Source organism: Alexandromys fortis, unplaced genomic scaffold (assembly GCF_014885135.2).
Source record: "Alexandromys fortis isolate MF-2015 unplaced genomic scaffold, M_Fortis_MF-2015_v1.1 scaffold_13, whole genome shotgun sequence".
Taxonomy (NCBI): Eukaryota; Metazoa; Chordata; class Mammalia; order Rodentia; family Cricetidae; genus Alexandromys; species Alexandromys fortis.
Genome location: NW_026067908.1, coordinates 3,725,662 through 3,750,597, shown reverse-complemented (window position 1 = coordinate 3,750,597; position 24,936 = coordinate 3,725,662). Strand labels below are relative to the sequence as shown.

Below are 24,936 nucleotides of genomic sequence, written 5' to 3'. Positions count from 1 at the left end.
TACCGTGTCTATGCCTGGTGTCTGAACAGGTCAGAAGAGGGCCTTGGCTCTCCTGCAACTGCAGTTGTAGGTGACTGTGAACCACCAAGTGGGTGCTGGGTACTGACCTTAGGTCCTCGGAAGGAGAAACAAGTGCTCTTGACCTACTGAGCTCTCTCTCTCTCTCTCTCTCTCTCTCTCTCTTGCCTAGCAGATGAAGAAATTAAAGTTAATTATTTATAGAAATGATTTAAAAGTTAAATAATAATGATGATTACTCACCTACTCAGTTGCCTATTATGGGCCAGACATTTTATTAAATTACCAAAGCCCTATTCCCTATGTGAGAAACAAAGTCTCCAAGAAATGAAATAATTGGTCCATCCACAGTCACACATCTAAGGAAACGCCTGCCGTCCATTCTCTTTCACGCTGAGACTTTGGAGTCGGCTGTGTTCATTCTGAATGCAGAGGGAAGTGACATAGGGCATGAGGCATGTCCACTGGAGCTGGACAGACCCAGGGAAGTGCAAAAATAATAGCTGGTGTTTAGTATGTACCAGGACCTATTCTCAGAACTCTTTTCTTTTGAGACAGGGTCTTACGTAGCCCAGACTTGCCTTGGACTCATTCTGTCCCTGAGGACGGTCCTCCTGCCTTCACTCCCCAAGTGCTGGGATTACAGGTGTGCACCACCATGCTGGTTATACCCTTCTCGTGGCTTGATGGTTGAACTCGGGGCTTCTTGCATGCCCGACAAACATTCTGTCAACTAAACTACGTCCATAACCCTTTTATGTGTAATCTTCATTTTTAAAAATCCTATGAATTAGGCATTGTTATTTTTCCCGTTTTACAAGGAAGAAGCTAAGGCCTCACCCAAAGTTTGCTCAAGGAGAGAACCATGAAAAAGTGTGGCTAACAGGAGACGGCAGTTATTAGAAGTCATCTAAGGGACTGCCTCATGGTGACATGCTGAACTGGAGAGCAGAGATCTGATGCCAAAGACCATGCTTTCGGTGGTTGGGATGTGGCTCAGTTGATAGCATTTGCCTAGCATGCAGAAAGCTCTGGATTATATCAGGAACTGCATAAAACTGAGCATAGTGGCTTATGCCTGAACCTCAGCACTCGGAGGCAGAGGCAGAAGGATCAAAGGAACCCTCAGACACACTGCAGATTTGGCTTTGGGCTACATGAGATGCTGTCTCAAAACAAGCATCAAAACCCCCATGCTTTGAAAAATGATTTATTGATTTTGTTTTATGTGCATGAGTGTTTTGCATGTATATATGTGTGCCACATGTGTGCTACAGAGGCCAGAGAGGGGGCTGGATGTCCTGGCTTCAGAGTTGTAGACCATTGTAAGCTGGGAACTGAACCAGGGTCCTTTGCAATAGCAGCAGGTACCCTGAACTGCTGAGTTGCCTCCTCAGCCCTAGCCCCAGCCTTTGTTTAAGGGGCAGAAGTTGAGACTTTGCTGTGTTTGTAGCCCTGTGTGAGGCACTGGGAATACAGAGATAAAGCTGACTCCAAGTCCAGGCTCATCTACGACTACATAATAGGATTTCCAATTAGTTGGGCATCAACCAGATCACAAGATATTTTTCATTAAAGAGTTAGGGCATAGACCTGGGCAGACACATGAGACTAGACACTTTTATAGACACAGTTCAGGGGCAGTGCAGGAGCCCAGAGCTGGCTAGACCCCTGGATCAGGAAGAGTGGCTTTATTCTAATCCTATACGACAGGACTCAGGGACTGAACCTGAGACTACTGGGAGCCTGTGGCATTGGCTCTAAGAACAGGAAGCAGAGGCAAGAGCATGGGAGAAGCAAAACACATTTTGAAACAGTGTTTATTAGGTATGCATACACAGAGAGGGGGAGAGGGAAAGGAAGGAAAGAGAGAGAGGGAGAAGTAGAGGGTGAAGGCGTAAGTCACGAACAAGGCCACACCAGTTTGGAGTTATGATTAATAGGGTGTTATTTATTTAAAGGGGAAAACTTACAGATCACCGTCCCAGACAACAGCCATCTGCACAACCAGGAAGGGAGTCTAGTCTCTGGCGGAGCAGGAAGTGAAGAGAGCGAGCAGAGGAAATAGCCGCTTTTTTAAAGGGAGAGAGACCACGCCCCAATGGGCTGGTATCACAGCAGCTATTGGTTGGAGGGGCGGAAGGACCTCCCGCAACAAGAGGGGAAGGGAGGGAGGAAGGGAGAGAGGGAGAGAGAGAGAAAGAGAGAGGGAGAGAGAGAATACAGGCATTGCGTAAATATGGCATACAGCAATTATTCCTCTTACTCGTACCTAGGTTTCCAGCGTTAGGTGTATACACTCTCAGTCATTGTCCATCCTGCCGCTCACTCACTCATTCATGAGCTTGAGAGTGTGCTTGCCAGATGTCTTAGGGAGAAGTGCTCCGTGTGGAAAGAAGGATAATCTGGGAGCAACTGGGATGAAGAGTAAGACTCTCAAAGACTTTGCTGAGAAGATGCACATGCAAACTTCAGGCTTGGTTTTATTAACTCAAGTTATACAAGTCTGGGCCAGAGCTGAGTGGCTAAGAGCATGGAGAAACAGTACTGGTGGGAACAGCTGTTGCCCCTTTTTCTTCCTCCTCCTTTACCTCTTCTTCCTCCTCTCTCTCTTCTTTCTCTTTCTCTGCCTCTCCTTCCTCCTCCTCCACCTCTTCTTCTCCTCCACCTCTTCTACCTCTTTCTCCACCTCTCCCTCCTCCTCTGCCTCTTCTTACTCCTCCTCCACCTCTTCTTCCTCTTCCTCCACCTCCTCTCATGCCCCACTTCCCACCATTCTTTAAATGCCTCAGTACGCACAGGCACAAATCCCTCCATGGGTTGGTGAGATGGCTCAGTGGGTGAAAGCTTCTGTTATGCAAACCTGACTACCTCCGTTCCATCCACAGAACCCCCAGGTGGAAGGAGAAACTGCCTCAACAAAGGTATCCTGCGACCTCCACACATGCACATGCTCCTCCCCTTCACACACAGACATGATAGACAGATAGATGATAGATAGAGGATAGATGGATGGATAGATAGATAGATAGATAGATAGATAGATGATAGATGATTCATAGATAGATAAAACCTCTCTACTGGGAAAACCTCCCTAGGAAAGTCCCTAGTGCCCTCCTTATGCACATCTTTAGGTGAGGCTCCTGGACCCAATGCAGGCAGGCTCCACCGACAGGGATCTCATGTTGTTTACTATACATTTTTTGTTTTTCTGAGTACCTGTCTTCCCCTTTAAAAGTTGTGTCTGGATATTTGATGTGCTTCACCTGGTGAAATGGGGAAAAGAGAAGCTCCAAGAACTCACATGTGGTTCCTGCGCTATCTTCCCCTGAGTGGAGGCTCTGTCAGTCTTTATCCTGAGCACAGGAAGACGCAAAGCAGAGCACCCCGCCAACCCTTGATGGGTAGGCACCAATGATGGAAGGAAACAACTGTGTTCCAGCAGCTAAAATTACAGAAGAGCCCAGCCAACCCAGATAAAATGATCTCTGCTTTCTGACATGGCCTATAACTTTCCCGGCACTGCTTTTCCTCACCTGAATTCAGATCACCTTTTCTTTGACCACTTCTGATGACATAATGTCTCCTATTGCTAATGACTAGTTCAGTGATAAGCAAGCCTCTCTATGAAGCTCCACTGAGGCTTCCTGAGAACAGGGATGGTGTTTACTCCTGTGGGACCTCCCTTTTCCTCGAGGTCCACTGGCCACCAGACCACAAGGATGAAGGGAGCAGAGGCTTTGTATGGCTTGAGGGTACAACAGAAACTAGCCTTCCAGGAGTCTGCTTCATGTTACAGCTCCACTTTATTTCAGAGGAAGGGGCATATATAGGATGGAGACCGGGGCTGGAGCATCACCTAATTTGCCTTTGGTAGCAGGGTCCTACCACACAGCTGGAGCACAAGCCTGTAGCCTGTAAGGTCATAGGCTCTAGCAGAGAAGCCATTGCTGGTTTCCCTAAATGGCCAAGTTGTGTGCATCCTATTGCTGCCAAATATTTCTGTCCATGCCAATAGAGTAGTCCTGCCGTCAGCTTTCGTCAGAAGGCTCACTTTGCAATGAGGAGTAACAACTGTAAAGACTCATACCCGGCTGAGTGCTGCGAACACGGAGCTGCTGACTGGGACTTCAGTGCTGAGGAAGGAGCGGGCTGAGGCAGAATGCTGTCTTTGGAATGTCACGTTGCTGCATTACTTTTGTTTTGAACTAATGTGTAAGCGTGAGTGTTCTCTCTCTCACTTGGGCATTGCGCATGTGTGGAAGTCAGGGAACAAGCTGCTCGCATCCATTCTTTCCTTCTACCGTGTGGGTCCAGGACATTGAACTTGGGTCATCAGCTTCAATGATGGACACCCGACTCACTGAGCCATCTCACCAGCCCTGTGTACTTTGGCTCTCACATCAGCTGAGATTAACAGTATAAGACTTATGCAAGGTTGGGTCTGTCAGTATCCTGTCGAGAGGGGGGGGGGGCTTGAGCTTCCTCTGACCAGGAACTGTGGACAGATAATGGTATCTAAGTGTGTGTGTGTGTGTGTGTGTGTGTGTGTGTGTGTGTGTGACAGGGTTATGAGGCCCCACTCTTCCTTGAGTATCCTAATAGGGTCTTGATGGCTGCTGTAGGAGGAGAAGCATTTCCTTTAGAGGTATAGTCACTGATAAAGAGCCCATACTTCTAAAAGCAATTCCTCTGCCAGGATCCTATAAGTTACCCTGATGGAATTCTTTGCTCATAAAAAGTAAAGAAAGGAAGGACGGAAGGAGGGAGGGAGGGAGGGAGGGAGGGAGGGAGGGAGGGAGGGAGGGAGGGAGGAAGAGAAGGAAGGGGAAGGGAAGGGAGGGGATATATAGAGAGAGAGACTACGTGGGAAGGGAAAGGAAATCAGCAAGAGTGGGGGGGGGACAGGAAAGGGTAATGGGGGTATATATAATAAAAATACATGTAAATATGAAAAGGCCATATTGAAACCTATTATTATGTACAGTCACCATATGCCAATTAAAGTGAGGATATAGGGTTTTTAAAAATATACTGATTATCCATTTACATTTCTCCTGTGAATTATTCATGCCTCTTGGCCATTTTTCCACTGGAGTGCTAATTATTTTCTTAGTGTTCCTCCAGTTATACCACAGGGCAATAAGCATAAAGACTGCTTCTTAAACATGCCCTGGATTGTTAGTTAATTGTCTTGGGGACTTTTTCAGGACACCAGTCGACTTCCTAGGAGACTGATTCTTTCCTTTTCTCACCCAGGATACAGCTGGGCAAGAGCGCTACCGGACCATCACCACAGCCTATTACCGTGGGGCCATGGGCTTCATTCTGATGTATGACATCACCAACGAGGAGTCCTTCAATGCTGTCCAGGACTGGTACAAACCAAATTCATTCACTAATTCCTTCACCCAACTGTTCATGAAAACCTAGCCTGTGGTAAGCCTGTGCTATGTGTCAAGGAAACCCAGGTAAATCGGTCATGGCTCCTGATTTTAAGATGGTCTCACAGTAGAGGGGAAAAAAAAAAACATCAAACTAGGCGTGGGCCACAGAACTGTCAGGTGACAGGTGTTGTCCTGCTTTGCTCGCTGCTGCCGTGGTTAAATACTGACCAAAAGTACCTTGGGGAGGAGGCTGTTTATTTCGTCTTACAAGCTGTTGTAAGCTAAGGTCATAAGATTTATCACGGAGGGAAGTCAGGGCAGAACTTGAGGCAGGAGCCTGAAGGTAGGAACTGAGGCAGAGACTACGGAGGAATGCTGCCCGCTGGCTTGCTCCCAGCCTTGTGGCTTGCTCATCCAACCCAGGACCACCTGCTCAGAGGTGGCACTGCCCTCAGTGGGCTGGGCCCTCCCACATCAATCATTAATCAAGAAAACGGCCCCACAGACTTGCTCCCAGGCCTCTGATGGAGGCACCTCAGCTGAGGTTCCCTCTTTCCTGGTGGCTCTAGTGTGTGTCAAGTTGGTGACAACTGACCATCTTCTTCAATACCAGTGTCAAAGAGAGGCATGCAGGCGGTGGGAACCCAGAAGAGGGCGCTCTCTGGCCCAGCCACTGGAGTCAGGGAAGCCATCTTGGGGTTGAGGACATGTTCTGGAAAATAAACATGAGTTAATCTGAGGGACAAATGGCTAAGAGTTTCTAGAAAAATAATACAGATGTGCAAAGATGAGAAAGTAGGTGAGAGGTTAAGAGAAATGTAGGCCACGGGAGGGTTTGTGTGAAACGTTTGAATTTTACCCTGTAGACCATGATATTGGGGTTTGAAATGAACTAGTTCAAAGTTTTGTTTCGGGATGATTCCTCTGGCTACAGCGGCCAATGAGCCCACATAGCGTCTGTCACTGGGCTGGGCTTGGGCCCAAGAGTAAATCCAGTCCAAGTTCAAAAGGATTCCATTGGCAATGGGAATCATCACAACACTCCAGAGATACAACCTCTGAGTCACTGACACCTTTCTTCTTGGGGTACCACTCGCGGGGACACATGAGACATAAATGAGAAGGAGGGGCTAATCGGTGGAGGACAAGAGAAAGTGGCGTGTCTGTGTTCTTTAGCAACAGCGGAGCCGAGTGAGCCATGTAGCCAGCAACAGTTGACCAGCTCTAACTTTGTCTCCTCTCTGCTCATTACTGTTTTCCTTGTCTGGTTTCCGTTACTATAGCAACATGGTGGGGGTGGGGCGGGGCTTTCTATAGCGAAGATATTTGCTAGCTCACTGGCTTGCAGGCCCAAAGTCTAGACAACATGGCACTGGGTCTGGCAGGGGCCTCCTGGCTGTACCATGTCATGGCCATGGCAGGCAGCATCAAACTTATGGGAGCATAAGTAAGGAAGATCGTAGGGGAATTCAGGAAGCTGGGGAAGGGGTCAGGTTTGTTCTTTTGCAGTTCTCGTAAGAACTAATCAGGATCCCTCGAGAATTATACCCATCCCTTGGTGGCCTAATCGCTTCCCACTGGGTCTCACCTCTTTTGATTGTTTTGGTGGTTTTTGAGATAGGGTATCACTAAACCTTCCTTACTGTCTTTCCTCTACTTCCCTCCCTCCTTTCCTCTCACTATTCCCTTTTTCTCTTTAGTCTCTCCAGTCATGACCACCCCCTCCTTCCCTGCCAGTCTTTGTCTGCCTTCCCTGTGTCTCTCCGTACCTCCTGTGGAGCGACCAGGAGTCACCCACCCTGCTCCTTCCCTGTCGGCCATGACCCCTCTCCTCTCCACCAGTCTCTCTGCTCACGCTGCCTCAGGAACACGGTGACTTTAACACCTAAACCTAGCGATGGTTTTCTAAGAATAACCCGAGCTCACTGCTAATCTGGGAGCTGAGAGAGGCTGAGGTGAGAGGAGCAGGGGAGATGAGAGGGAGGGCAGAAGACAACAGTCAGGGGTGGCTTCCAGTGCCTGCCTTGAGATCGAGTGCCCATCGTTCCCAGATACTGACCTTTGAGTTTGCTTCCAGACAACGTGGTCTCAGTCACCCAAGCCCCAATATGCAGCAAGGCCTGTCTCTTTGTGAGCCCTCAGCAAATGCTGACCGAGTGAATTTTGTCTCTTAAGGGAATGAACGGCCTTTCGCTAGATGAAGTCAGTGGCGGGGTTGCTTTGAGGACTCCACATTGGAGCTAGGGTCTAGCCGGACTGAATGTCCATGAATGTCCATGTAGGTAGGGCCATAGCCAAGTTCTGCCAGGGTTAGTCATCTGCAGACCAGACACTCACCAGCCATCCGCTGCCACCCCCTCTGCCCTCTGTTCTGGAGGCTGGCATCCCAGAGATGCCGAGGCCTGATGTTGCCCCCACTCCCTGGAAAGAGTTTAGTCAAGCAGAAGAGATGTCATGGTGAAGGCACAGGGGATTGAAGGGGATCATCTCACCTAATGGGGGAGTTAGATTGAGAATTAGGCCCATTCCCCCCAATGTCTACGGTATAGGGCCCTATTTTATTCTTCTGAATTTTTCTAATAATAGAAGTTAAACCTGTCCACTTTGAAAAATGTACAAATATTTGAAAGGTGTTTTTTAAAGATCTTACGAGAGAGCTACAATGGTAGCCCACACCTCAGATCCACACTTGAGGGATTAAGGCAGCAGGAGCTCCATGAGCTGGGGCCAGACTAGGCTACCCAGTGAGGCCCTATCTCAACAAACAAACATCTCATCATTGAGCTGGGAGTAGTGGCTCATATCTGAAATCCTAGCACTGGGAAGGCTGAAACAGGAGGATCACTGAGTTTGGGGGTCAGCCTGTGCTACATACTGAGTTCCAGTCTAGCCTGGACTACAGTGAGACTCTATTTCAAAGTCAAAGTCTCAAAAAAAAAAAATCAAGCCTTATAGTCTCCTTATATAAATAGAACTATTTAGCACCTCCTAAGGACTTGTATATTGGGGCAGGATTGCATGCAACTGGTAGGCGTGTGTGTGTGTGTGTGTGTGTGTGTGTGTGTGTGTGTGTGTGTATTGAGGGGCTGGAGGGAGGGAGTGGCTATAATCTCAGGTCAGTGTGTGTGTGTGTGTGTGTGTGTGTGTGTGTACTGAGGGGCAGGAGGGAGGGAGTGGCTATAATCTCAGCTCAGAGTCTGATGACCTTCCCCCCACTCTTCCAAGGGCAAAGCTTCCTCAACAGTGTGTTGCAACCCCACATGGATTCACATAACTGAACATAAGGATCTTTAAAAAACTAAACAGCAAAATGTGTCTGAACACACATGACCGAAATCTAATTCAAAGCCAGACATAGCAGGAGTCTGAGCTGTTTCCGGCAGTGCAGCCATACAATTTCAGGACAGCCTTGATCTGAACACACAGCACACACTGTGCTCAGCATCTGATGGTAGCAAAATCCTTCAATCCTGGCACTTGAAAGTCAGAGGCAGGGGGGATCTCCACAAGTATGAGACTAGTCTAGTCTACATAGAGCGTTCCAGGCCAGCTAGGTCTATAGAAAGAAACACTATCTCATGTTTTTAAATAGTTCTTTAAAAAGGATTTGTGCATTTTTATTTGAGATGCTTGAGTGTTTTCCCTGTATGTATTTTACGTACCACACGCAAGCACTGCCTATGGAGGTCAGGAGAGGGCCTCAGATTCCACCTGGACCTGGAGTTAGGGACAGTTGTAAGTTGCCCTGTGTGCGGCACACGGCGCCCCTGTGTCTGCGCTCTGTGCGCTAGAACCCAGTTCACGAGCTTCGGGCAAGGGGCTGGAGGTTGAGAATACAGACGCAGAGACGTACTGACACACACAGACCTTTTAACACTGATACCAAAGCCCCAAGAATGCCCCTTTAGTGTATTCAGGGGCAGATTATATAGAGATAGCCACGCCCCAGCCAAACCCACCAGAAACCACTCTCCTGCCATCAGGAACTCCTGAAGGTCTCGTGCTCAGAGCAGCTGTAGGCACTCAGATCAGTGGAAAACAAGTTGTTTACAAGAAATTCAGGATCTGGGGTCTCACTGCTCCCAACACCTGTGGGCCCTGAGAGCCAAACATGGGTCCTCTCCAAGAAAACCAATGCTCTTAACCACTAAATTGCCTCTCTAGTCCCTGCTTCAAATTTTATTTATTTATTTATGACTTTTTGAGATAAGGTCTTTGTCTTAGTTGGGGTTTCTATTGCTGTGAAGAGACACCATGACCACAGCAACTCTTATAAAGGAAAATATTTAATTGAAGTTAGTTTATAGCTTCAGAGGTTTAGTCATGGCGGGAAACATGTTGGCATGCAAGCAGACAAGGTACTGGAGAACGAGCTCTACCCACAGGCAGCAGGAGTCTGTGTGTCACGCTGGGTGTAATTTGAGCAAAGAAGACCTCAAAGCCCACCTCCACAGTGACACACTTGATCCAACAAGGCACGTCTACTCCAACAATGCCACACCTCCTAATAGTGCCACTCCTCCTGGGGGCCATTTTCTTTCAAACCACCACAGTCTCTCAAGTTCTGACTGTCCTTGAACTTGCTGCGTTAACTAGGCTGGCCTTGAACTCACAGAGATCTACCTGCCCCAATTGCTGGGATTAAAGGTGTGCACCACCACACCCTGTTCATTTTTTTTTAAAATGTTAAAAATGCTGTTTCTCAGTATCAAATTCAACGGAGACTTAATTCTTTGTGTAAAAATAAGCAGACAAATCTGCAATTTACTTTAGTCTTTTTTTTTTTTTTTTTTTTTGTTTTTTTCAGACAGGGTTCCTCTGTGGTTTTGGAGCCTGTCCTGGAACTAGCTCTTGTAGACCAGGCTGGCCTCGAACTCACAGAGATCCGCCTACCTCTGCCTCCCAAGTGCTGGGATTAAAGGCGTGCGCCACCACTGCCCGGCTACTTTAGTCTTTAATAAATGATAAAATTATATATATACACACACACAAACACACCAAAGAACTGTTTTACAATATTTTTTGTGATTTATTATTAGTAAATGATTGATTTGTCTATCTATTTTAAATGCCTATACACCTGAGATGACGTAAAAATTTCTCATGTGAAAAGAGTCCTAAAGAGTAAAGGTGCAAGGGATGTTAGGAGGTCCGGTCATCTGTGATGATGTGTAGACCATTGAAGATGCTCTGCTTCAGGACGGTTTTAGCCAGCATGCTTGGCAGACAGCATGCCACAGCAGCCGTCAGCACGTGAACCAGAAAGGCAGGGGATGACAGCGTGAGTTATGTGTTCCTCTGTCTCTTCTCAGGGCTACTCAGATTAAGACCTACTCCTGGGACAACGCCCAGGTGATTCTGGTGGGAAACAAGTGTGACATGGAAGAAGAAAGAGTGGTCCCCACCGAGAAGGGCCGGCTCCTCGCAGAGCAGCTCGGTATGTACGTGACAAGTGTGTGTGCGTGTGTGTGTGTATATGTGGGTAAATGTGCATGTGTGTGCGCTCACATGTATGGGTGCACGTGTGGAAGTGGAATAAATAGAGAACAGGAGCTTTTATTTGGGACATTAAGGTAGATTGTGATTATAATGACGTACCTGTGTGCCCTGTGTTCATTGTTTCATATCTGAGTCATATACACAGGGACTTTGTGCTCATGATTTTAGGGAATTCATCATTTATATATTTTCCTATAGTGAACATATGAATAAAATTTAAATATGTATAAATATATACACAAATATATTATATAAACAAAATTTAAACACTTTTTTGGGATTTTTTTTTTGCTGGTTTGATTTGGTTTTGGTTTTTTGAGACAGGGTTTCTCTGTGTAGCCCTGGCTGTCCTGGAACTCACTCTGTAGACCAGGCTAACCTCAAACTCAGAGACCTGACTGCCTCTGCCTCCCAAATGCTGGGATTAAAGGTGTGCACCACCTCTGCCCAGCTGTGATTCACCCATAAAGGATTTGAGGTAGCTTCTTAAAAATAACTGCCAAGTGGGAATAGCATAAATAAATGAGGAAGTTTTAGCAAGGGCAGGAGGAGGCCAAGAGGAAGCTAGAGTTAGTCAGTATGGATGCCACAAGTTCTTGGGCACCGGCACCGGTACCAGCAAGAGGTAGGCCAAAATATTGTCTTTGGGCTTCCTAGCAACTACTACAAAGAGTGAAACGTAATCTTTTATGCAGTTCAGCATGTCCTTACTATAAAAAACAAGACTATTATTCCAAGGAAGCTCTGCTCTTCACTGGCAGCTGTCAAGCCGACTGTGCAGAAGGTGGCCGAATAATAGCACACTTTCTTCCGGAAACCGCGATGCCGAGCACAATAGGCCTTCCCTTGCCGTTTTTCCCTCGTGTAAATGGATGCCTCTCACCAAAACACAATTCACACAAGGTCAGCACATAAAGAAGCAACACGATGCAGCTCAGGTCTGCAGCTCCGTTCTGCTTGGATTCTTCCCAAGATGGACGCATTTTGACCCCTGTGTTCCACTGAGGCCCAAATGCCCAGGCATGTCTCAGTGCCCTCACAGCAGAACCCGTACCTGCCGTTGCTTGAAAGATCAGTTTTTATTATAGATACTGGGGTTCAATGTACGATTGCCAGGGAGTGGAGGAATAGTTCCTTCCATGTCTGCAGAAAGTTTATAGTCTTCCCCCAGAGCAGGGGTTCTCAACCTTCCTAATGCTGCGACCCTTTAATACAGTTCCTCATGGCGTGGTGACCCCCCAGCCTAAACTTATTTTGTTGCTCTTTCACAACTGTAATTTGGCTATTGTTATGAATTGTATATTATAAACACCTGATATGCTGGGAAAGGGTCCTTCGACCCCCAGCTTGAGAACTGTTGCTATAGAGATTAGGGGGGGCTTTTAGGCAGTTTTCCTACAAATTTGTCGTTCCAAGTGTCTTTGTTGTTGAGGAAGAGAGAGTTAAAGGTTAGCTCTGGCAGAGCTCTGACGAGGCTTGTAGGTGGCATGAGATGCAAGTGTGAATTGTGTGCTGTATTTCTTTCCTGTGTGTGTGTGTGTGTGTCTGTCTGTCTGTCTGTCTGTATCTCCACGGCTTGTACTTCTTCTCCATCCCTGTTAACCAAGATAGTCTGGACAGAGATGAGTAAACCCTAATGCTTAGAAGGAGGACTGGCTCATCTTGGGTCTTGTGCTCCTTTCTCAGAGAGGGTCCCCAGTGCAGGAAGTGTCTCCACATTGTTCACAGAATGATAAGCATGCAGTGAAGCCCACACTTGGGTAACTTCAAGTTATCCCTTTGTGCTTCTGACCTGCAACCCCTTAGAGACAGGCAGGATGCAGAACACAGACCAGCGTGAGCGTGAGGAGGCAGTGTAGACAGCCTTCGTGAACTGGTCAGGTTTAGACAGACAGGTAACCCATCCCTATGCTACAGTGCCTCCTGAGTTTGCCTCTGCTGTTTGAATGGGATGTCTGTTTACATATTTACATATTTGGCCTTTGAGAACAGGAAATATGTATGGCTTGTTTCATTCCAAGGATCTAGCTTCGGGTGAATATTCATATATCCCATTTATTTATTGAAAATTATGTATTGAGAGCCAGTAAGATGGCACAGGAAGTATAGGCTCCTGACATCAATCCTGACAACCTTATTCAAACCTCCAACACACACACACACACACACACACACACACACACACACACAAGTATTTTCTAAAAGAATAGTATGTATTGAGCATATACTCTGAGCCATATTCTGCCCTGGCACTAAGGACATAATTAATGGGAGCATATGAATTTCCACTGTAAGGGAACTGACAAGGACAAAGATACTAAACAAATAATTATGTTATACAAACAAATAAAAATTATTTAAGTGGGTGAATTGTACAGTATGTGAATTTTACCCTCGAAGAGCTATTGTTTGTGACTAATTATGATTTATAATCTTATTATAACTAATAAAAAATCTTCCCAAGAGCTAGGACCACAGGCATGCACTACTCTTCCAGGTTTTATCAGTGGTGGGGACTGATCCCAGGAGCTCATGCATGCTAGGCAAAGCATATTGCCAACCTGAGCTCTGAGCTCCATCCCCTGCCCCCAGAAAACAAAACTTTCCTACATCATATAAGTAATGGGGGCAGGCTCAGTACTCAAACTTAGTCTTTAGGCTCAAACTTTTTTTTTTTTCGAGATAGAGTTTCTCTGTAACTTTGGAGCCTGTCCTAGAACTAGCTCTTGTATACCAGGCTGGCCTTGAACTCACAGAGATCTTCTTACCTCTGTCTCCCAAGTGCTGGGATTAAAGGCGTGTGCCACCACCACCCTTTAGACTCAATTTTTGAAAAAATTTTCCAGTGAATTTTTATTAGTAGTTTTGTCCTGATTCAAGGTTCCTGCATAGGGACCATCACGTACGAAGGTCCCTCTTTACTATCTGGGGAGGAGAGAGGACAGAGGAGAGGTGGGCAGAGCCAGGTCAGATCTTCCCAGGAAATGTGCCTTCTGCTCCGGGACAGTCATCCCAGGCCGAGACTGGAGACATCACCCACCCCACCCCACCCCTTTTGGTCATTGCCTTTTCTCAGTGGTGGAAACCCTAGTGGTTCTGCCAGCAACTCTTGGCCTGCTTCTGGTTTGGGAAGGGGGCTGTCAAACAGGGCAGATTTGTAATTCTTGGTTTTCGTCTTCATGTCTTCAGCCCTGGTGTGACTCCTAAAAACTGCCCTGGAGCAGTGCAAGTTCACTGTGACCCTTAGCAAAGATGCCAACTTCAGAACTGGACACAAACTTTTTTTTAAATGATACATATAATGATATGAAATATTTTTATTGTTTTTATTGAGCTATGCATTTTCTCACTCCCCTTCATCCCTCCCCTCTCCCCTTCTACCCCCTCTGCCCCCTGCACTCCCAATTTACTCAGGAGATCTTGTCTCTTTCTCTTTCCTAAATGGATTCATATATGTCTCTTTTAGGGTCCTCTTTGTTGTCTAGGTGCTTTGGGGTTACAGACTGTAGTCTGGTTATCTTTTGCTTTATGTCTAATATCTGCTTATGAGTGAGTAATACTATATTTGTCTTTCTGGGTCTGGGTTACCTCACTCAGTATGGTTTTTCTAGTCCTGACAATTTGCTTGCAAATTTCAAGATGTCATTATTTTTTTTGCTGCTGAGTAATATTTCATTGTGTAAATGTACCACTTTTTTTTTTATTCATTCTTCGGTTGAGGGGCATCTAGGTTGTTTCCAGGTTCTGGCTATTACAAATAATGCTTCTATGAATATAGCTGAGCAAATGTCCTAGCTATAGGGCAGAGGATTGAAGAGGGAGAGAAGGAGAAGCCTGGGCATCCATCCCACCCTTTCTCTTGGCAAGCTACATCAGCATGGCCCGCCTTTGCCTCTAGTAATTTCATAACGATGTTCATTTGTGGATGAGCTCTAGATTTCCTCCATTCTGTCTTTCTCTGCAATTCCTTCACCACCCATATAGCCAACTGCTTTTTATTTAAATGAGAAGAGTCACTTTCTTTTTCTTGATTGGAATCTACGTGAAACAATTCTGTTGAGTGCCATGGGATTACAAGGGAGAGGCGTATGTTCTGAGTGGTGAAATAGGAGGGGAAGAGAGAGAGAAGACTGTCTGGGATCAGAAATCCTACGGAAGAATAATGAAGATGATTAGGAGTGGGAGCAAGACAACCACAGTGGTCATAGAGGCTCAACTGAGAGAGCACTGATGTTTCCACAGCAGGATATGAGTCAAGAACATAACCTTAAGAAACAGAAAGGATTCAGGCCATGCAGGGTGGCCGTGGCTTCACTGTGGCGTGAACTTTGGCTGTGACTGAAAGCTTTCTCCTTAGCTGGTGGTGCTGGGAAATGTCCGAAGAAGCCATGGGAAGAACCTGGGCTCTCGGGTTGTGCTCTTAGGCAGCGCTGCCCTTTGAGTTCTCTTATGGGCGCTTTTCTTTTTTAGATAGCCCGAGTGGTCACACACTTGCTATCTAGCCAAGGCTGGCTCTGAACTCCCGATCCTCTTGCCTCTCAAATGGGAGCTACAGGTATTAGCAGCTATGCCTGGTTTGAAAGGGTTGATATGAAAGTATCAGACCTGTCCCGTCCCAGCTCTCTACTTTGTGGTTCCGGCACGGTCTTCCTCCTTCCACAGATGCTCTCACCACTGGTCCTGGCTGAGACAAACACAGCTGAAGAGCAGCCATCACCACAGAGCCAGTGCTCTGCTCTTCAAACTTTGAGTCTCCTGGATCATGCACCACATAAACCATTTTCTTCACAAGTAGCTTGAGTCAGGTATCTTACCGCAGTGATGGAAAGTCAAAGAATACAGGGTCTTGAGTATTAAGCCAATGAGGCGGATGTGAAGTAACTCAGCCTTCTTTTAGTCCCAGCAGCACAAATCCAAGACAAAAGTTCCGTACAAGAGCATAGCTGAAATCAAATGGTAGAGGATGCTCAACAAATGACGAGGCCAGGGATGTAGCTCATCAGTACAGTACTCGTCTGTGTGAGGCCCTAAGACCACATTTCAACACCACACACACACACACACACACACACACACACACACACACGACAAAATATGCCCCCAACTTTGGTGTCTAATGCTTGCATTCCCAGTACTTAGGAGGTTAAGCCAAGAGGACTGTGAGTTTGAGGCTAGCCTGGGTTACCTAAATAAGCCATGGTGTTGGGTAAATTGTTCCTATGACAGACAAAATAACCAAGAAAGAGACTGAGCCTAGATCAGGAAGGAAAACCGCAAGAAGCAAGAGGGTACGAGTTGAAGGTTAATAAACGATGGAGACGCAGAGGTACAGTCAGGGTAGAGAAGGGATCTGAGCAAGAAGGTAGTGGAGAAATAAATATTCAGGAGCAGAGTTCTGCTAAGAAGTGAGTTTAGCTGGCTGGGAATTTCCACACAGAATCTGAGGTCAAGTTCAGAAGCAGGTGTGGGCTTCGTCTTGGATCTCTAACGGCTGACTTTGGCAAGCTAGACAAACCTATCATTTTGGAAATGGGGACCATTTCAGATTCTGCTGAGAACTGGACTCCCTCAGAGGCAGCAGAAATCCCGTTGTTCCGGAGCAGACTAGAGAGGAAAGGAGCAGCAGTGACTGGTCTCCTTAATTGGTTGTCATCTCTGCCACACCAGACTCTCAGCGCCTGAAACACTTGATTAATGAACCAGAAGGAAAGGTTACCACCTGGACCTACTAATAAAGGGTCGTCCAGGAGCCTGGCAGTAATTGAAGGAGCATTGGAGGTTGTTCTGAGCTGACTAGACCCATGAGGTGGAGATTTAAATTAGAATCTCAGACTCTGGGTACTTTTGAAATGACAGTATAGATATTCTTTGACATGACATATCAAGTCTCCAATGTTTGGTCTCTTATTCTCCGTGTCTCACCATGTGAGGTTTCTCCATATCCCACCATGATCTGATACAATCTGTCATGGTCCTTTTACTAACAGAGAAGATGTTTTCACACCCCCCCTTCCCCTGTTCACACGTGTTTCTCCTGCTGTGCATACATACACTCGCGGTCCTGTGTCTTTGTCCCCAGCGGATGTCTGCATCAGCATCACTGTCTCCAAGAAGTCCAGCTTGGCCCTCAGACCTACATAGGTATCTCTTCTGTGTTCTTAGCATCCCCTGGCTTCCCACTGGCCCAACACTTAGCACTATGGTATCAATATGTCCATCTCCTACACTAGACTAGGAGCTTGTCAGGTGTAAGGGTCTGCCTGTGCAATTGCGTGTTTGCTGAGCCAAGATATGACCTCTGCTGGTTACATGTCTTCCATCACGTCCTCAACACTCTTGCATACATTATTATTATTATTATTATTATTATTATTATTATTATTTGAGACAGGGTTTCCTCGTGTAGTCTGGCTGTCCTGGAATTCTGTAGACCAGGCTGGCCTTGAACTCACAAAGATCTACCAGCCTCTGCCTCCCAAGTGCTGGGATTAAAGGTGTGCGCCACCACTGCCCACACCTTTCCTACCTCTTTCATTCAACCAATATTCACCAAGCATCTCCTCCACTCGGGCTGGTGCTCCAGTGGGTGACCCAGTCCCTTCTCAGAGACCTCCCAGTCGGATGGATTTCTACCACATGCGGACAGGTGTGATGGCAGAGGGGCACGGGAAGCGCCGAGTCCCGCAGAATGAAAAGTGAGATGCATTTTGTTCAGTTCCAACACGAAGGGCTTGCATTCCCACTACCTTCGGAAGCTGCCCCTTGTTTTCTTTACAGTTTCTTCCCTCTCCTGCGTCCCTTTTTGACCTCTGGTTGGACTCAGAATGTAACAGCTTGTTCTGTTACTGTTCCAAGGGAGGGTGAACCCAGGAGGCATGAGATAGCTCCCTGGCTTCTCCCTTTCCTCCCTTTCAATTTCCTACCCATAAGGCAGAGGTGACGAGGCCTCGGAAGGCTGTTCTAGTACTCTATTTATCCATTATTAAGAACTTTGTAGATATGCATGATCGGAACTCTTAGCAGCGAGACTCCAGAACTAGATTTGATCTCCTCAGGTCCCTGGTACTTAGCAGAGGACTTGGCAAACTATCAGTGCTCAATAAAATCTGCTGTGTTGGCTGACCCCGAGTGCTGAAGAAAAAGAGTGTCCCCCCCAAAAGTTGGGAGACAGTGGAAGGGCTAAGACTAAAGTGGGTGGGGAACGTAAGGAGAGGCGAATTGTTATGTGTTCCAGTGGGAAGCCAAAGGATACTGAGGACATGATAATCATGCCACGTGTCTTGTGCATTCCCATACCTCCCCGTGAGGCAGGTGATAGTCACCCTCTTCAACAAATGAAGAGGTGGAGGCTGAAAGCAATTAGGCTAGTTTCCCGTGCTGACAGAACTGTGCTGAAATTTAGGCAGGCTTCCAGGCCTCTTCCCACTGCCTACCTGTATAATGAGGTACATCCCCCATCAGTGCTCATTCCTCAGAGAGGATCTGTGGCCTGGCTTCGACCTGTGTCGTCTTCATCTTCATCCGCACTGATGGCAGAAGCCCCTCTCCTGGGCAAGCCAGTCAAAGGACTAAGGAATTGATTTTTGTGATATTCATGAAGGAAGGTTTGCTGGAGAGTCCCCGAAGCTGCTGGGTTCCTGAGGCCTGAGCATAACGAGCTAGCAGCTGCCTCTTTCTTCATCACGGGGCTGTAATTAGCAAGCGCTTCTTTAGCTTGCCTGTCTCGGGTCAGGAAGTAGGCCACCGGGAGAGGCTGGAGGTGCGCAGGCAGGAGGAGCGAGCGCCTCCAAGCTTTGAGGCCAGGGAAAAGGAGCCTTGTTTGTGCCTGGGCTTCAAGTTTTTTGTAGATGGCAGAGTAAGGAGGCGCAGGGTGGAAAGAGACCCTCTTCTCTGTGGGAGATGATGAAAGAGGGAAAAAGAGCATTAGAAAGAATCTGTCATTGTAACAGGCAGCTTCGGGGCAGCAATTTATCCTCTCTCTCAATTCTCCCGATAGCTCTCTGTAGGAAGACTGTTCTTATTCCCACTTGACAAACCAGAAGTCTGAGAATCAGGGAGGTTAAGTGAATCCGACAAGTGTGGTGGTTTGCCCAGATTCAGACTCCAGAGCAGTCAGATAAAAGCAAACAGATGTGCAAAGAAAGAAAATGAAGGCTTGGCTGAGTGGCACAGGTCTGTCATCCCAGTACTTGGGAGATTGAGGATCATAAGTTCCAGTCCAGCCTGAGCTATGTAGTGAGGGGCTATATACTGAGACTCGGTCTCAAAAAAAACAAAACCAAAAAAAAAAAAAAAAAAAAAAAAACCCACAATTGCAGTAGGATAGAATTGGATGGTGGAGAGCGAAGAAGGCTGTGTATAGACTTTGGAGCCAGGCAAACCCAAGACCAAACTCAGTTCCCACTGACAGCCATGTGGCTTGTGTGAGCCTTGTAATCTCCTGGAGCACTCTTCACGTACAGATTGGTAATGCTGATGTTTACCCACTAGGCTGCTGTGGGGGCTAAACAGGATGTTTGTAAGTTTCTAGCTTAGTGTATGGCATATAGGAGATGCTCAACAGATAAAGCATGAGGCTACTTAAGGGGAAGAGCAAATAAAACATCACCTATTCCCTGTGACTCTCGAGGTACCTGTCCTCCAGAGCCCAGGCCAGAACTTGTCAGGGTGCGGTAAGAGAGGGGGTGAAGAACAGGTCCCGAAGAGGCTGGGCGTGTAGTGGAGTTGGTGTTACAACACCTGGTGGTATGTCCAAGAGCCAGGTTCTGTCCCCAGCAGGATCAAAACAACAGAAAACCTAAAACTTCGGCTTCCACGCTGGAGCTCTTACTGGGCACACCAGCTTCCTTTCCCAAACCCCAGTGTTGTGGTCTATCCGTCCGTCCAGTAATCTGAAGAGCAGGTGACTGGCACTCCTTCCTCCCAGGCACCACAGAAAGTGAGATAATGGACCTGCTAAATGCTCTGGAATGTGTGAAGTGCTCTGATTCTGTGCACAGTGCACGCGCATTCACCCCTTCAGCCAACACCTGATGTTGTGCCCACCCCTGCCTCGCTTCCTCAGGCACAGCACCCCACCCCTGCCCCGCTCCCTCCAGCACAGGGCTGCATACTTCCCAAGCATCTTAGTTCAGTTCCCATCGAAGTAATTCTACCAGGCAGATAAAATTATTCCTATTTTAAAACTAAGACGTTAATGTGTAAGCAGAATGAATGATTTGTCCAGGATTAGTCACTGGTAGAGCCAAGATCTCTCTGGTTTTAAAATGTGTGCAGGCAACCCTTGCCCTGCACTGTCTCTTTGAGGCAGAATCCTCTGTGCATGAAATGAGGCCTCCCTGCTTCACGTCTGAGCTCTGGCTGTATTGATCCAGAGTCCTATGATGGGGGCACAAAATAGTGCCAGCAGAAGGGCTGGGAAAAATCTGTACTTCTATCTCTTTTCTCCCTAGGGTTTGACTTCTTTGAAGCCAGTGCCAAGGAGAACATCAGCGTGAGGCAGGCCTTCGAGCGTCTGGTGGATGCCATTTGTGATAAGATGTCCGACTCTCTGGACACAGACCCCTCCGTGCTGGGCGCTTCCAAGACCACCCGCCTCTCAGACACCCCGCCACTGCTGCAGCAAAACTGCTCCTGCTAGGCCAGACCCACCCTCCCGCCGCCCCGTGTTGTGCCCACGTGTGATCTGCTTTCCTCTGTAGCTCACCGTCCACTCCCCACCCCCGGCAAGCTGAGCTCTCTCCCAGCACCTGTGGCTCTCCAAAGATGGCCCCAATTACAGACTCTAACGGTGCCGGTTACTGCCTGGGTGAAGATTTCTTTTACAAAAGAAAACTCCCTTTTATGAAGGAGGTTCCCTCTAGAGATTTGGAAAGAATCTTTTCTGCCCTTAAAATAAAATAAAATTTCCTTCACTTACCAAGCTATCCCTCCCCGCCCCTCCCCCCACATGTCAGGGGCTGGCCGGGGTGTGTGATGGGACCCACCTGCACAACTAATCCTATTAAAGAAAATATCTCAAAGTACAACCTGCTTGTTTCTATCAGGCTCCCCGTGGGGGCCTCATCTCACTGTGAGCCAGGCTTTGGTTTGCAAAGCCCTGAGCTTGTTACCACGGATGCCCACAGGGCCTGGGCAGTTGCTGTGGTGACAGGACAGTGCTAATCTCTGGAGAGCTCAGACGCTAGTGATGTGGAAGGAGCAAAGGCTGAGTCAGAAACACGCTTAAAAGAAAAGGATTATCTTCTGCAAAATGTCAAAGGCCCCTGCCATCTAAAACTGTGAGGATGAGAAGGAGGAAAAGAACAGCCCAGACAGGGTCAGGTCTCCCCTTTCTAGCTGGCTCTTTGAATCATGATGTAGCCTCAGGTCAGCCTCAAACTTGCTATTTAATTTAGGCTGCCCCTGAACCTAGTCCTCCTGCCTCAGCCTCCCCAGTGCTGGGAATACAGATGTGTGATGTCACACCCAGTTTCTCCAGCTGCTTCTTCATCATGAGAATGCCATAAAATTTGTTACTGATTCTTGGGCTCCCAGAATCTGAAAGGTTTGAAGCTGCTGAGCTCATCCCTAAATTTGCCTGGTTTAACTAGTCAGCTGCAGACTTCCCCAGTTCTCACAGCCGAATTTCTGCTGCCACCTCCAGGACTCCAGGACTGACCTGCTCAGGGTGGCTGGGAGCAAAGAACTCACAGACACAAGTACAAAATGCTGGGATACAGTGGCTGCGGGTTCTGATGAAGACCACCAGCAGCAGCCTGAAGACTCGGCGTTGTTATGCCCAGCTGAGCAAAGAGGCAGGTTTATTGGACTCAGCCAAAAGAGGAGGCAGGTTAGGCAACCTTGGTAGGGGCCTCTTCAGAGGGGAGCGGTCTCAGGCTGTGTCACCAGGAATAAGAAGCTGTGGTTGGCACGTTCTGCGCACTCCGTCCAAGGTACTGGGGTCTTTGACATGGCTGTGTTAGCGTCAACAATACCCATCCACTCAGAACTCCACTCTTTCCCACAGATCCCTTTTAAAGTCTACCATCTATCAGGTATGAGCGGGGGCTCGGGCCTGTAATCCTGGCATACGAGAAGTTGAGGCAGAGGGATCAGCTGTTCCAGGACAGGCTGGGCTGAAGATCCCTGAAAAAAAAAAAAAAAAGAAAGCATGTCTTTTGGGCAGGCACCAGGGCTCGCCGTCTGCAAAGCCAGGACCTGTCTTTGCTTCAGACTGCAAAGGGCCTCGTGGACCCCTCTGCCTTCCCTTCCATGGCTCTGCTGTCAGCGGGCTCTCCAGCGCCACCCTCTGAGTCGCCTGCATTCTTCCTCCCATCCTGCCCGGGTCCTCTAGGGCGATCCTCCTGAGCAGTCCAGCTGGAAATCTGAGGGGACAGAGTCCTGGGGGGAAAAAATGAGGAAAATTGTATTCCCCGGTCTCACACCTCGGTCCTCTTTCCTGGGAGTGACATCTATCAGAGAGCCCCCTTTGGTTAAAGCTGTCACCAAACACCTGAAAGAAAAAAAGGTAAAATTAATCTGACTAGCTCTTGTTTCTACCTTGCTACGGATGCTGGAACACATCTGTATTTTAGTTGAAATAATGAGACGGAGCCTGAAGGTCTTTCTTTCCAGCCACAGCTCGATTCCACAGCCTCCTATGCTAATGTGTTACCCCAGTAAATAGTGTGTGTGTGAGGGGGAGGCCTGTCAGTTTTCTGTATTTCAAATGTGCTCCTTGTCCTGGAAAGGTCCACCAAGTCCAGTGATCAGATGAAAGGGCCAAACAGAGTCAGCTCCGTGGACCTGCTGCGCTCTTCGATAGACTGTAGGAGACAGTGTTTAGGTTTAGAACGTATTAAAGTCATCTGGATGCTGCCGTTTAATCGGGGTTTTGTTGGACATAACGCTTACATTGCACGACACATTGTTCCTAGAAATTTCCTTGTGTTAGTTCCTTTATCTTCCTAACGTTTTTGTGAGGGAAGAACTCTAGCCAACCTCACTCAAAGATGAGGAAACGAGGCTCTGGCCTAAAGTAACATAATTAGCAAATGGTAGATTAGGGACTCACACCCAGGAAGAGTGTGCCAAGGTCTGCGCCGTCACCAACATTCTGTACCACAGCTCTTTTCCATAAACGTGGTCCTGGTGCTTTGGGATCCGGCCACGGTTGTCAGGGCCAAGCCCACTTGAGAAGGATCTATGGCTGTGATGTATGAACAAATTGCTCAGCTACTCAGACTACTCTGAGGTGAAGGATGTGCAGCGTGCAGGAGAGAAGTTTCTGAGGCAACCAGGTCCCGTGGGCTTAAGAAAGAAATGTCTATTGTTCCTCAAGGCCAAGTGCTGACTTAGTACCTGCCTCAGTTGGCCAATACCTGTCTGACTTCCAGGAGGTAATCTGAGCAGTCTCCATGCTCCAGCCATGTGACTTGAGTGGCATGTCTGACTACAGGGATTGGGACACACACACACACACACACTCCCTTCTCAGGACTGTGGTCCCAGTATGCTTTATACGTTACAAGGCTGCATAGAGTGTTGTGGAAGCTAACAGTTTTCTCTAGGCAATAGCACCCATATGCTTTAGTACTAAAATTTAATACCAAAGTCTTCAAAATGCCTAGGTCTTTTAGCACCTATATTCAATAATATTGCACCTATGTTCAATAATATTGCACGCCCAGGGAAAATTTTCAACTTTGAAAATTACTGAGGAACCAGCTCAAGGAAGCAAGCCTCTTCATAACAGAGTCAAGAGTCAAGCATCATTGTACGAGTTCTTCTACAGGCAACAGACAAGCAGGCCTGCTTTCGAGATGGCAATTCCCTAGCCCTGCTCCGTGACCTCATTTCTGTTTCATGGAAGGCAGCCACTTCCTGCTGATTGTAGTGCAGCACTCATCAATCACAGTAATAGCGCAATTAGGCACCGAGGCAGGAGGTGCATAAAACGTGTTAGTGACAACTTGTCCCAGATTTCATCTTCCTAAACAAACCAAATAAAAGAAGGTTTAAAAAGAAAAAAGCAAACAAACAAACATTGACCTTTAAAGAGGCCAAAGTAGGCCGGAAGTGCATCGAATCTGTTTTAAACGCATGTATGTCCGCAAACACAACAGGATTCGTGACTTCTGTTTGCTTCGTTAGTCTGTAGCCTTGTTCATGTGTATAGCATCAGTGGGGTGCAGTACACCTGGCGGACACAGTCCCATCAAATATTAGACTCGGAAAATAGCTTAGAGAAGACCTTGTCCAACTTCCTATTTCACAGAAGGGAAGATTAAGGTTCAAGGAGTGAGAGAAAAATCTCATAAGAACCTTCAGAGTCCCTGAGTAACGCAGCCAGGACTAGGTCTTGCGTCATCTCAAAGAAGAAACTCTCCTATTGCCGGTACCGTCTAAGGGCCCAGTAATATTAAACACTGGATAAATGTTACAGATAAAAAACAATGATCTCTGCCTGTCAGGTACCTATATTTAATGGTAATACTAGGAGATCTTATTTTAAGATATCATTATCCCCACTTGGCCGGGAAGGAAATGAACCTAGCAAAATACACGTGCCCAGGGCAGGCCCTGACCCCATCTGAATCTATCTCTGTCTGACTTATACCCTTTCAGTTTTCTTCCTCACACTGCCTCAGATGAAGACTAGATAAGGTGGGGGTTCCAACTGACTCCCAAGGTTTCTCAGTTGAGGTCCTGGTTTCCCATTCCCGTGTGATTGTAGCTTTATAACAGAATGATATAAGCATCCTTCAGGCCTGAATCTCCTGCTCACACTACCTGCCCCTGCTCCAAAACTCCTTCCTTGGATATTGGGCTTCATGGAGCATCTGAGGAATGTTTGCTTGACTTTGCCAATGGTTTGGAAGAGAGAAAAGGAAATACATCAATTAATGTCCGGGTATCCATCAATTGCAGATTCCTCATCCCAAGCCTAAACCAAACTACACGTCATAGCTGAAGAATCAAGTGGCATCCTGTGGCTTGTTAGTATATACAAAAGACTAAGCCATGAGAGAAACACTGTTAAGTTTTCTTT

The 24,936-nt window shown here is 47.2% G+C and overlaps 1 protein-coding gene and 1 pseudogene across 1 annotated transcript in view; one reads left to right on the top strand and one right to left on the bottom strand.

The window, feature by feature from the left end:
- The window catches only part of Rab3b (RAB3B, member RAS oncogene family), a 62,060-nt gene extending 41,128 nt beyond the window's left edge, over positions 1-20,932 (top strand). Inside the window, exons 3-5 of the mRNA XM_050136257.1 lie at positions 5,278-5,396; positions 10,718-10,842; positions 20,357-20,932. Of these exons, the coding sequence (XP_049992214.1) occupies positions 5,278-5,396; positions 10,718-10,842; positions 20,357-20,544 (432 nt within the window). The 3' untranslated portion in view covers positions 20,545-20,932. The remainder of the gene's footprint in view (positions 1-5,277; positions 5,397-10,717; positions 10,843-20,356) is intronic.
- Positions 12,039-17,221, bottom strand: LOC126497968 (cytochrome c oxidase subunit 6B1-like; annotated as a pseudogene).
- Positions 20,933-24,936: the final 4,004 nt, after the last annotated feature.